Source organism: Bombina bombina, chromosome 4, assembly GCF_027579735.1.
Source record: "Bombina bombina isolate aBomBom1 chromosome 4, aBomBom1.pri, whole genome shotgun sequence".
Classification (NCBI taxonomy): Eukaryota; Metazoa; Chordata; class Amphibia; order Anura; family Bombinatoridae; genus Bombina; species Bombina bombina.
The window spans coordinates 252,962,286-252,976,804 of record NC_069502.1 but is presented as its reverse complement, the minus strand read 5'-3'; the positions used below and the strand labels follow the sequence as shown (position 1 = coordinate 252,976,804).

Here is a 14,519-nt window from a genome sequence, read left to right as displayed (position 1 = left end):
ATTACCAAGCCGCTAGGTTGGCGCAGACGGTTATTTTGAGTAAACAGCATAATGATTTAGTGTGGCCGCAAATAGAGGCGGAGATATTAGGTAGTTCAAGGGCAGCAGACATACTATGTGATTCAGAGGCAAACACCAAATCGAAGGAATATAGGTCACCAATAACATTAGGGGCAATAAGGCTGTGGGATAGGATCATGAAAGGGATGCGTCTGAGTAGGTCTGATTCAGTTTTAAGACCGATTAGGTTCCTACTACCAAAAGACTTGAGGAGAACAGTAGATAAGTGGGCAAACAAAGGATTGTACAGGGTAGCTGACTTTTTTTCGGGTTCCAAAATACTCACATTTAATACCATTAGAGATCAAATTGATCCAGAGCAGTTGCAGTGGTTTATGTATTTACAGATTAGATCAGCAATAGTTGCATATATGTCACACAAACAGACTTACCAGTTCACAGAGTTGGAGAGAATGGTAGTGAATCCCAAGAGAGGGAAAAAATTGATATCCCGAATATATGTGCTAATTCAAAGAGCTAAACGTGGTATTAAATTAACAATGACAGAAAGATGGGAGAGAGATAAAACAGAGAGGTGGGAGGCAGACGAATGGAATGAGTTGATGTTGAACACGCATAAAGGTTTGATTAGTGCGGACATGAAAGAAAACTGTTTAAAAGTAATGTATAGATGGTATCTGACGCCGGAAAGGACAGCTCATTTTAAAATAGGGCTTAATGGACACTGTTACAGAGGCTGTCAAATAAGGGGGACATATAAACATATGTGGTGGGAGTGTCATGAGGTCCAACCATTATGGGGGAAACTATCAGATTTAATAAGTAAACTGTTAGATGAAGAAGTGACTCTCACAATGACTTAAGGTCTACTACACGAGAGGGTAAAACCATTTAATTTGGCAATCAATAAACTTATCAGGATTCTATGTACATGCTTGAGGATATGTATAGCCAGACATTGGAAAGAGGGGACGCCCACATGGCAAGAAGTGATGGGGAAAATTACAGAGACATACAATATGTCAGAGTTAGCTGCATGGACAAAGGGGCAACCTGAGCAGTTTCATAAGATTTGGTTCTATTGGATACTAAGATCTGAGAACTAGGGCGGACAGATAGAAAGGTGATAGCAATAAAAAGGAGTAACAGAGAAATGTAAGACTTGGATAAGTGACTTACCATCACAAGAGAAAATAGAGGAGATACTTAGGCATCATCTCATTTAACGGGCGACTAAATAAGTTAGGGCAATAATGGCACCTTCTGGTAGAGGGGGGGAGGGTAATGGGGGGATGGGGGGGTAGTTGGGAAAGTTAATATTGGATTGTGATCAGAAGTACAAGATGGCAAGGGTTTTAAGATAGCTTATTGATGCATAAGATCAGAAAGACAGGAGAGTTTTGAAATCTGTAACCCTAATGTAATTGGTTTTGGGTCAAATACTACTAGAAATAATCTGTACAAGAAGTCTAATGTGATTGTTATTGTTTTGTTATAACTGTGCGGTAAATAATAATAAAAAATATTTCAACATAAATATACATGATGACTTACCACTGTGATCTGCGACCCTGGCCGCTGACTGCGAGGCACAGAAGGAGCAAAAGAAGGGGAAAAAATGGGGGGGGGAAAGGTGGGGGGTTAAGTTAATTGTGGGAGTACGGTAAATATTAGTACCAAGCCTTATATAAAAGGCTTTATTCTAAACTAAGGCTAAATCACCAAATGTTAATCTTATACCTAGTTAAAGCTGTTTCTTAGTGTCTCCATTTTGTGATAGATCTGATTATCAGCGTATAAACAGGCTGAAAATAACATGAACAAAAAAAGTCCACTTTAAACTTGTGGTGTAAATACCCCCCCCCCCCCAAAAAAAAAAGTTACAGTATGAACGTAAAGAATAACTGAAGATAAAAAAGTAAATATTAATTGGACAGTATCACCTTTACCACCATGTTACTAATATTAGAAAGATTGTAAGGATGGATACAATCTTAATAATAGAGCTTATAAATAAAGTCTGAAGTATAAGATAATGCAAATTACCATATTAAAAGGTCATCTTACAGAAACAACTATAAAAGAGTTTAGAGAAAGCACAGCTTGCAAATGGATTATAACTCAATTAAATTTGGAATATAAGATAAATCTTTCAAATTACTAAGAAGACATATATAAACAAACAGTTATGTTAATCTTATTAATGGCCAACAGTAAGAAGTGTCAAGCGCTCATATAGTAAGCCATTCCTGGCAAATTCATTCCCAATGTGTACACTTGAGTTTGTGCAAGCCTTATGGGCTTCAAATGTCTCAGGAAAAGAATGACAACTCTTGTATGTATTTCCTGCAGCTAAAGACCTTAGTGACAAGTTACTCTCTCTTCTAGTTTAATTTTAGGATATCTCTCATTTTCTAAGTTTAAACTTAAACTGCATAGGGGCGTGAATACTTAGGAAATTTGAGGTAAAATATTAGGGAGATGTTCAGGTGATATTTTCTAGTCCGCTTTTTACAGCTATGCTGCATAATTTAAGTGCTTCAACATTTGGGTATCATGTCCTTTTAAGCTACTATCCTTACTTATTTCTCTGTATTTTACTATGGAGCAAGTTGGTGCAGCTAAGGTCTGGTAATTTCTCAAAACGCATGCATAAAGTAGTCTTTTCAGCAGATTTCTACTAGCCCTAGCTCTGTAACAAGTATAATTTCAAACTCAAAATTGCACTTTCTTGCCTCCATTAAAAAAAATATAATTAGAAGTTTCAAACCTGAAAATTGCTGCATGCACACTATACTTACCTAGGTACCCCCTAAAAAAATAGGACTGAGACTGGAACCTTTCACATTATAAATTGACGACAAAAGTGGAGCTTTCAGTGATCTTTATCATTACATTAGAACGTTTAAGTCTAAGGAAAAATAATGAGCAAAATGTTTATATATACACATGTACCTTGTAATGTGCTCTAGAGATCAGTTTTTGTTCCAAGGAGCTAGGACCATCCTGAGTTGAAATAGTCAAGGTTTCCATAATATCTGTATAACCAAAATTTGTTGTGCACCATAACACAAAGATGACTGCCACGGTTAAACCAAGTAAAATACAAAAACTGGTGGTTTGCAATACCAATACATAGAGGTAATCACTGGGGGAAAACATTAAAAATGGTCAAGAAATCAACTGTGCAATTATTGGACCAATTGAGACAGAAAGACCAAGTGTATCTTTCTGGGCTTTATAATCAATTCAGTAGCTATGCTTCTGTCTCTGACTGACCAGCCTAATGTTGCATAAGGCCTGTGCTCAGCTTCAACTCAATCCTTTTCCTTCTGTTGCTTAGTGTGTTGTATTGGTTGATCAGGTCTCATGATTCCTGCGTCAGATGTAGTCCAATTTGCCAGATTTTGTCTTTGGTCATTCCAATTACAGATGCAGCATCAGTGTAATGGGGACCACAAGGTTATGTCTAAGAAGTTCCTGTAAGATCGCAAGACAAGACAGTAATTAACTTGGTGGCAGACTCACCAATCCCTTGTTCAGAGGACTTTTTTTTTACTTTGGCCAGTATGGCTAGTGATTACCACTGATGCCAACTTGCAAGATTGAGGTGTAGTCTGGGGGTCTCAGAGAGCACAAGGAGTTTGGCCTCTTAGGGAGGCAAGGTTACATATCACATACATCAAAGTTAAAACACAACACCCTTTTTATTATAAAAATATATATCAATACACCAGTTAAAACACGACACCCTTTTTATTATAAAAAATAAATATTGATACTCCTATAAAATCATCTAAAATGTGTTTGTTTTTTGAGAAGATAATACAGCGTCACTCTTTGACACTTTTTTTTATTAGTGCAGCAACCTAGACCTATTCTCCATATTTATATTGTTTGTAACATGACGTGAATGTTTTTTCCTCTTTTGTTAAGCCTATATTTTTGCATCAAGCACCCCTACTCCAAAAGGCAACTTGAGCCATCTAGTCTTGTCTAGAGGCGAAGAAGAAAGTTGCTCCAGGGGTTTGTGAGGAAAGTTCTTAGACTGATTTGAGGCCCAGTTTCCCCTGAGAGAGCTACAGTTTGGACAGAGGGATATCTTTGGAGTATGGGTAGTGACACAAGAACACCTTATAGGAGTTAGTTGCAGGTACTGGTCCATAGCCTCCACCTGTTGGTTTTTCATTAAACTCCATATATACAGATACTCTGCTGTACAGTACTTGATTGGCTATCTACAGAAAGCAGTTGTTTCTGATTATGGTAAGTCCAGTAGTATGGTGCCTATCAGGTAAGTGTGGGGGTTGTTGTTGGCACCGACTTAGCCTGTAGTCTATTGGTAGACACACACATATGGATAGATCCTAGCCTGGAGACTATTATGTCAGGCATTTTAGGCATCAGTTTATAAGTACCTTATTTTCCCAGGATTTATATATTTTGTACACTCTATTATATCTGAGATGTTGGCAGTCATGCCCCTTCCAATTAAGCGAAAGAAGGTTGTTTATGATAATCCCTCTACTATCTTTTCTGATTTAAGTCTGTTAAAATGAACGTTACAGGTCCGACTTCTGATTTATCCTCTGAGGATGAAATACTTTCAGATGATCAAGAGTCAGTCTCTGATCTAGAAACTCAATATTCTTTTTTTTTTTGGTTAAACATGTACTCCTTTGTTCTCTTTTAGGAGAAGTGTTTAGGAGTTCAGGATTCTAAAGTTTCTGAGGATACGTCTGTTAAGCACTGCAGCTGGATTTATTTTTAAACACTCTGTTACATCTCCTGAGGTATTTCCAGCTCCTAATGCTATTTCTGAGATCATTTCTAAAGAGTGGTTCAAGCCTGGTATCCATTTTATTTCTGCTCAGAGATTTTAAAGGATGTTTCCTTTTGCCTGCTTCTAATTTAGTGGGTGGGGCTATTTTTACTTTGACTAAATGTACTACTGTTCCACTTGATGATAGTACCTTTTTAAAAGACTCTATGGTTAGGAAATTAGTGTCTTTTCATGGAAAAAGGCTTTTCAGGTAGTAGGTTTTCTTTTTGACCAGCAATTAGTATTGCTTGCATTGATGAGGTCTCTACCCTTTTGTGTTAGGGTTTATCTGAGCAGCTTTCTAAAGAATCTGCTGGTGAAGTTTTCTAAGCTCTTGAAAAAAAGCTAATATTATCATTTCTTATGCAGTTGCTGACATTAAGATGAATACTAAGAATATGGTACTAGGAGTTTTGACTAGAATGGCCTGGTGGTTTAAATCATGGTCCTGCTGCCATGGTTTTTAGATCCATACTTCTGTCTTTTCCTTTTAACAATAACATGGTGAGGTTGTTGTTCCTTCTTTTTGTCCTAATCCATATAATTAGGAGAGGCTTCTACATAATTTGGTTGTGCTCGGAGCTTTGAAGTACTATTTACAGGCTACTAAGGATTTTAGACAATCTTCTAGCTTTTTTGTTTTTTTCTGGTTCCAAAAAGGGTCAGAAGCCTACTGTCATTTAATTAGCCTCCTGGTTTAAGCTTTTTACTCACAGAGATTACTTTGTTGGGTCAGTCTCCTCCTAAACGCATTACATTTCATTCTACCAGTTGCTTCTTCGTGGGCCTTTAAAGGGACATTATACACAAAAACTTTTTATGGGGTATTTAAATAGAGCTGTAGATACAGTTTGTAATTGGCATGCATTAGCTGTTTTGCTGCTAAAACTGCCAAGAATGATGAAAAACCTTGCAGTGCTTTCACTGCATATGTATACGTACGTAATACACACTAGTTAGAGAGCTAGGGTTTTTTTCTCACTCCCTAACTAGCATGTTGACAGCTAGCCCACATGGAAACATCAGAAATGCTGCTGATATACACAAGCAGCACTCAGCGGTTTCACTGCTCGGCAAATCTTTGCTGGAATCCAACTCCCTCTCCTCACCATTACTACAGAATGTAATTACCCTTTGCAGATCTCAGGATCTGCAAAAGTCAATTACATTCTGTAGTAAGGGTGAGAAGAGGAGAGTTTGTTTACCATAAACAAACTGTGACTCTGTTTGTTTATGGTGATACTGCATTGCCTTATACTTCCTGTTTCCTGTTCTTACCTCTGACCTGGATGTAGTTATTTAATTCAATATGATTCCTCACACTAACAGCTTGTAGTGTCTTTATTTCTATACATGAAACATGGTGTCAGAAGTAACTAAAATCAGGACTGAACCTCTTGTTTGGAGAACAGCAGCTTTAAGATACAGCACAGCTTTGTGAGTTACAGCCTAAAACGTTTTTTTTTTTCTTCTGATATTTGAGAGCTTAGAGACTTAAAGACAATATGACTGCCATGAATTGCATACCTACCCCAGAGGGAATGAGAATCAGTGGGGATTGCAGCAGCAATTGGGAAATTTTCAGAGCTGAATTTGAAAATTATTCCCTGGCTACAAGGTTGAATGAGAAATCTGCAGCAATGCAGGCAGCAACTCTGAGAAGGGTCATGGGCAGTGAATGCAGGCATGTGTATAAGCACAATCTGACCCTCACAGCAGAGCAGAAAGAGAATGTTACAGCCATTTTAGATGCACTGGAAGCTTATTTTAAACCTGCTAAAAATGTTATATATGAAAGGTATATGTTTGGATGCTGCAAATAAGAAGAGGGAGAATCTCTTGATAACTTTGTTACACGCTTGAGAGAAAAGGCAGCAACTTGTGAATATGGTACACTAAGAGATGAATTAATAAGGGACAAAATTGTTCTTGGTGTAGCTAGTGAGAGCACACGCAGGCGTCTACTAAGAGAACATGACTTAACTTTAAACACAGCCATTGAAACGTGCCGTACAGCAGAGCTCAGTGACAGACGTCTGAAAGTTATGGAACAGGACAGACAGCAGACCGACAGCATAAACATTGCAATGCAGCGACAACACATAAGCAAACCGCAACAACAACGCGGTTTAGCAAAAATGCTGCAAACCCTACAGCATGCAAATATTGTGGGACTGTGCATCAAATAATTAAAGAGCAATGTCCAGCTTATTGGAAGTCTTGTAGGTCTTGTGGAAGAACAAATCACTTTGCTAATGTTTGTTTGTCAAGTAAAAGACAGCCATCACTAGGAAAGTTACACACCATTGAGAACACATCTGCATATGAGGAAGAGCCACACACCGCTGAAGTGATATACAGTAGTGAATTGATCGGCACTGTGCAAGCCAGAGGAAATAAATGGTTTGTCACTTTAAATTTAAATAATAAGCCCCAATCCTGCCAGCTTGATTCAGGAGCAACATGTGATGTAATGTGTTTGAGAGACAAAATGATGTTAGCACCAGAAGTGCATCTACTGCAAAGTGACACCAGACTAAAGTTATACTCAGATGAGATTATGAAATCTCTAGGACTCTTCAGGACAGAATGTGTCATACGTGGAAGGACACACAAGCTAGAGTTTGAAATTGTGGAAGCCTGCCAAAAGCCACTGTTATCCGGCTCAACCTGTGAGCGTCTAGGGCTGATGCATTTCTCTATCCCTGCAGAGCTCAACGTGATGGACAATCAATTCAAAGAGCCCTTGACAAAACATTTGCTATTAAAGGAATTTAGTGATGTTTTTACTGGGCCAGTAGAATCTGTACCAGGGGAAGTTCATTTTGACCTTGACATGAGTATCCCTCCAGTACAATGCGCACCGCGCAATGTGCCAGTAGCCATAAAACAGGCAGTTAAGGTGCAGCTTGACCAGTATGAGGCTGATGGACATTTAGCAACAGTGACTGAACCAACTGATTGGATAAGTAACATGGTGACTGTAAAGAAGCCTGCTAAGCTAAGAATATGCATAGATCCCAAATTCTTGAATCAGGCACTGAGGCGATCTCACTACATCATGCCAACTCTCGAGGATGTTTTGTACAAGCTGCCTAAGGCACGTCTGTTCACGCTTGTTGATGCCCGTAATGGATTTTTACAATGTAAGTTGGATAATGCAAGTAGCTACATGACAACCTTCTGGACTCCCTGGGGCAGAAAAAGATGGCTCAAGTTGCCTTTTGGAGTATCAGTTGCACCAGAGGTTTATCAACGTAAACAACATGAACTATTGTCTGGACTCAGTGGTATCGAACCAATAGCTGATGACATCCTTGTGGTTGGCTGTGGGGACACAGATAGGGAAGCAGAGCAAGATCATGATGGCAAACTATTGGAACTAATGAATCATTGTAGGCAGGTGATACTAAGACTTGGCATGAAAAAACTTCAATTCAAGGTAAAAGAGGTCCGCTTCCATGGACACATTCTATCCTTTGAGGGTTTGAAGGCTGATCCAGAAAAAATCAGAGCTATACTGGATATGCCACAGCCGGCGAATGTAAAATCCCTGCAGCGCTTTATAGGATTTGTTACCTACCTATCAAAATTCCTACCACACCTCTCAGAGGTTTGCGAGCCGTTGTGAAGGCTTCTGGACAAGGATGCAGTTTGGCATTGGCTTCCTAAGCTTGATAATGCAGTGCAGGACATCAAACGTTTGGTCACTGATACACCTGTCCTGAAGTACTATGATGTTACAAAACCTGTAACTATTCAAAGTGATGCAAGCAAAAGTGGACTAGGGTGTTGCCTATTGCAAGCTGACCAGCCTATCGCTTTTGCTTCAAGGGCACTGACCCTTACTGAGCAAAACTATGCACAAATCGAAAAGGAATAGCTGAGTATTGTGTTTGCCTGCCAGCGCTTTCATCACTACCTCTATGGTGGTGACGAGATCACGGCAGAAACTGACCATAAGCCTCTGATATCTATTTTCAAGAAACCACTTTTGTGTGCACCAAAACGTCTACAGAGCATGTTGCTCACATTACAAAATTATTGCCTAAATGTTGTCTATAAACCTGGACCTGAAATGTACATTAGTGACACTCTTAGCAGAGCTACAGCAGCAAGTGGTACACCTGAGAGTGCACAACACACAGTTTGCAATGTTCAACAGGATCTGGATGTCCTGTCGCAGATTAATCATTCAGACTATTTAAACGTTACAGACCAACGATTGCTTCAGATAAGACAGCACACAGAAATTGACGAGAGTTTGCAAGCACTTAAGTATGTTGTTCTGAATGGTTGGCCAGATTCAAAGGCAGAGGTGCCATTCATTGTAAGAGAATATTGGACTTTCCGAGAAGAAATCGGCATTCAGGATGGTGTACTGTACAAGGGGTCAAGGGTCATCATTCCTAAATCATTAAGATTGGAGATGCTGACGCGTATTCATGCCAGTCACATTGGTGGTGAAGCATGCTATTGACAGGCACGAGATACCCTATATTGGCCTAACATGCAAAATGAGATTAGAGACTTTGTTAGCTGTTGTTCAGCATGCAACGAATATGCGCAGGCACAACAGAAAGAACCCATGATGTCACATGTGCTGCCCACACGGCCTTAGCAAATTGTAAGCATGGATTTACTGAATTATGCTGGGCAAGATTTTCTACTAATCGTTGATCACTACTCTGACTTTTGGGAGATTGAGCTCCTTCCCGACCTGTCTGCTGAAAGTACAATCAAGCGTTGTAAAGCACAATTTGCATGTCATGGACAGGGTCATCTCAGATAATGGACCTCAGTTTGCATGTGAGCAATTCAGAAGGTTCTCTACAGATTGGGGGTTTGAGCATCTTACCTCTTCCCCGTGGCACCCTCAAGCTAATGGCAAAGCGGAATCAGCTGTAAAGATAGTGAAGAATCTTTGCAAAAAGGCCAAGTATGAAGGTAATGACCCATGGAAAGCCATTCTACATTGGAGGAACACCCCAACTGAAGGCATGGACAGCAGTCCTGCACAGCGCTTGATGTCAAGGAGGCTGAAGACTTCATTGCCAGTGGCAAATAAATTACTTGAACCTTGTGTGGTAACAGGGGTACTGGAGAAGCTGCGACGGAGAAAACAGATATCCAAACTGACATATGATGTGTCTGCCAAAGACTTACCTGAACTAAGCATTGGAGATCCAATCCATATGAAGCCGCTCCCTGGTGACAGGACTGGTTGCTGGAAACTGTGTACCTGTGTTCAGAGGGTTGCTCCTCGCTCATATCTTGTGGATGTGGAAGGCAGTCTCTACCGCCGCAATCAAGTGGACCTGCGAGTGGCAGAACATCTCACCACACAAACCTATAAGCATCCAGCACTTGATCATTCCGAGGCTCTCAATGCACCTAGTGATACTGGACAACATAAGCAAGGCAGAGACAATACTGATGTCATATCAGAAAGATACAATGAGGATGCCATAATGCAGCCTCTTATACCAGCAAGTTCTTCCGTGCCAAACACACAAGCAGGGACAGAGGGCAGCTCCTTAACACCTTCTGGAGCTGAACAGCTTCACCCAGGCAAAATCCCTGTGGCCTTGCGTAGTGGTCGAGTTTCAAGACCTCCAGATAGACTCAATCTGTAGTGTATCTACCAGTAATGTAGTATGTTATGTTTAAGACTGTTCAGGATCTGTTTTAGGTAAATTGTTAGCAAATTTTGGATTGAATGTAAAAAGGGGAGATGTTATGTAGTTATTATGCAAATACTGTGACTCTGTTTGTTTATGGTAATATTGCATTGCCTTATACTTCCTGTTTCCTGTTCCTACCTCTGACCTGGATGTAGTTATTTAGTTCAATATGATTCCTCACACTAACAGCTTGTAGTGTCTTTATTTCTATACATGAAACAAGGGCTAGCTATCAGCACGCTAGTTAGGGAGTGAGGGAAAATCCCTAGCTCTCTAACTAGTGTGTATTACGTAAGTATACATATGCAGTGAAATCACTGCAAGGTTTCTCATAATTTTTGGTAGCTTTAGCAGCAAAATAGCTAATGCATGCTAATTACAAACTGTAATCTACAGCTCTATTTAAATACCCAATACACATATTTGTGCACAATGTCCCTTTAATAATTAGGTCTCTTTTCATCAAATTTGCGCGGCTTGGTCTTCCTTACATACTTTTTCTAAATTCTATAATTTTTATGTTTTTTGCTTCTTCTGAAGCAGTTTTTTGTAGGAAAGTCCTTCAGGCAGCTGTTGCTGGGGATTAACTATTTTGTATATTTATTTATTTATTGCATATAAAATTTGTTGTTTTTTTTTTAAAAATCATCCAATGTATATGGAATAGTATGCCTGGTGCCGCACAGATTACTTGTGGACTTCACAGCATGGGTATTAGTTCCCAGGAGTAATGGATCATGGACTCTTACCATGTTTATGAAAGAAAATATAATTTATTCTTACCTGATAAATTAATTTCTTTCATGGTGGTGAGAGTCCACTAGCCCCACCCAAATATTTTCTATTGTGATTGGTTTTTTTCTAGCGGCAGTTTTATTATGCACCTTTTTACCCTGCTCTATTGTTAGTGCTCGTATTTGTTTTTCCTGCCTTCCTCTTTTCTGGCTTGCATATATGTCAGAGTAGTTTCCAGTAAGGTGGGAGGGGTTTTAAGGGCTCTTGGAGTTTTGGGATCTTTGTTGTGTCCTGGTGGCCAGGTATATAATTCCCAGTAGTAATGGATTGTGGACTCACCACCATGAAAGAAATTCATTTATCAGGTAAGCATATGTTTGCAAATTCTGAAAAATATCCCTTATAGCTTTAGACACTGGATATTCAACAGTAAGTAGGGGATTATTATTATACCAACCAAAGAAAGTTGAAGGTAAGTAAATGTCAAGTTTAATGAGAAAGTGCCCGGTTTTTAAAAATTCTCTTATTCATTAAACATTACATTTAAGTGTCTTTTTTTTTTTTCAAATACTTAAATTTTGCTTTATGAAACCACACCAGCGATCCTCTGCCCGCAGCTGTACTTAGCACAGCAATGACGAAAACATAAAAAAAAAAAAAAAAAAAAAGGCTAACATCACAGAAAATAAAGTAATATTATTAATGGTAGGGTTTTTTATTTATAGTAATGGTAGGTTTTTAGTAATGGTTGGGGTTTTTTTATTTAATTTTACAGGTAATTTTTTTAAGGTAGATTTTTTTTGTGTCAATTGTGCGTTATTTTAATTTGGGTTAACTTAGGGGGTGTTGGGGGTTTAGACGTTAGTATATTACTTTTTAACATGGGGGATGGAGGGGTTAATAGTTTAGTTTAGGTATTACGATATGGGGGGATGGTGGTTTAGGGATTAATAGTGTAGTGGTGACTTTGTGGTGGGCTATGTGGCGGTTTAGGGGTTATTAGAGTAGGGGCTTATGATGATTTGGGTTAGTGTGCGAGTAGGGTGTTTAGGTTTTTTAACTTTATTTGCTCCATTGACTTCTATGGAGCAGTAGGTGATCGCACTAGCAGTAAACCTTTTTCGCAAGTCAGGTTAGCACTAGAGCAATATTTTACTTTCAACTCGTAATACCAGCGCAATTAACATTCTAGCAAAAGCGCTAGTCACCACTCCACTTGTAATCTAGCCCTTAGTGTGGTGGTTAACAAAGAGTTAATTCACTATGTACTTTTAGCCAAGGGGTTAACCCATTCTTTTTAGGTGTGTTATCAACAACCAAGAAGTTATTTCTCTGTTATGTGTGTTCCTGGTGACCTGGGGTTTCAAACACTGACAGTTCTATATCTGAATCTGATCTAAATCCATATTAAAGTTAGTTTTTGTTTTTACAGGTGGATGGAAGTTATCAGACGTGGTGTGAGTTTTCCTGGGAAGGTTGGTCACTTGACAGAGGATGGCAACATTTAATAAATATTGACCGTTATAATCTTTTTCGTTGTAATAATAAAAAAATAAAATGAACTGTCTTATGTTGTCATTCCTATACTATTTTCCTATGTAATTACACATCAACGTATCCCCAAAAAGGAAATCTAAAACTGTTTAGGATGTTTGACCACACTTTACAGTTAAAGCTGCTTATAAGTGTGAGGTGAACTGAAGGTGATAAATACGATATGAGATGCTAACTGGCCCTTTTTATTTAGTTTGCGTGGCAAGATACAAGATATGTGAAAATCTCGCTGTGCTTTCAGAATTTGCCTATAAACTGGAACATTTCAACTATAATATTTCTGTGTGCACAAATCTCAAACTGTACATATCAAACAATTTATGTTTGCATCTGTTTCATATTTAGTATGAGGTCATGTTCAGTATTTGTGTGATATAAAGGTAGGGTTGCCACCTTTAGTTCATGCTGAACCCGAACACTCTTGGGTCGTGCACAGCAAAAAAATTTTTGCAGAGTGCATACTATGTATAATAGCACATAGATATTAGCACTCATGCACACTCTATCTCACACACTTTCTCACACACACACACTCATACTATCGCACACACTCTCACATACATTCTCTCTCATACACTCTCTCTTTCTCACTCACTCACACACAGACACTCATTCTTTCACACACAGACTCACATACACAGAAAGACACTGACAAACACACTCACACACAAACACACTCACAGACACACTTCCACAGAAATACACATACACGCAAGAGATAAGTAACTGTAGACATTTGCAGTATGTTTTAAGTGCACAGTGTCTGTAACCTTTTTGGCTGTGGCTGTTTTTGAAATGCACAAATACCTTTGCAAAGGCAGAAATGATAGCAGCTTGTGTCCACAGGATATTGCAAAGAGCAAGGACAATGCTGAAAGAGAGGTAGTATCACCACTACCTAGCACTCCCACTCACATTTTCTCCACAATGACCACTTCTTTCTCACTGAGTCTGACTGATGGTGATTTCCGTTTCCAGTTGCTCAACTTTCCTGACCACGACCACACAGAGGCTATGCTAAGTTGTTTCACGGGTGACGTCACCAGCTATAGCGGAATGCATTCCGCATCTAAATGTCATGTAGGAGCCGTCACTTGGTAAGTACAATAGTACTAGTACAGTACTACTAGGCAGCGCTTATTTGCACTGCATTTTCCTCCAAAACCGGACATGCCTGATTCAGCTTCAAACCCTGATACACAAATGGAAAGCCAAACTGTCCGAGTCAGTCTTTAACAGGCCATGTTTTTTTAAGACTTTTTTTAAAATGTACTTCTATTTTCAAATTTACTTTGTTCTCTTCTTCTTTATTCATTCCTTAAAAAGAACATGTGCATATCATACACTATGGGAGCTAGCTAGTAATTGGTGTCTATGCACATTTGTCTTGTCATTGGCTCACCAGATGTTTAACACCTGTAAAGTGGAGCAGCAATGCACTTATGGCTTAAAACAGTTATATACAAGCAGTACTGCAATACTAAGGTACGGTAACATATTAGAGCATTTTATTTTTGCATTTTTATATCCCTTTTGGGGGGAGACTCATTGACAAGACTAAGGGCTCGATGATTGAAAGCTCGTTTTTAAAATGATATGATGTAAAGATGTGTGCACTGTAGTGCGAATATAATATCGTAATGATTGAAAGTGTTTGAAATTGATTGCGTGTATGTATTCGAAATGGGCGTGTTTTCGTCATT

General features: G+C 39.0%; 1 protein-coding gene across 1 annotated transcript in view; it reads left to right on the top strand.

Annotated features, from left to right (window-relative positions):
* Nucleotides 1-12,824, top strand: part of LOC128657263 (FERM, ARHGEF and pleckstrin domain-containing protein 2) — a 261,529-nt gene extending 248,705 nt beyond the window's left edge. Inside the window, exon 15 of the mRNA XM_053711541.1 lies at nt 12,695-12,824. Within this exon, the coding sequence (XP_053567516.1) occupies nt 12,695-12,770 (76 nt within the window). The 3' untranslated portion in view covers nt 12,771-12,824. The remainder of the gene's footprint in view (nt 1-12,694) is intronic.
* The last annotated feature ends 1,695 nt before the right edge of the window (nt 12,825-14,519 follow it).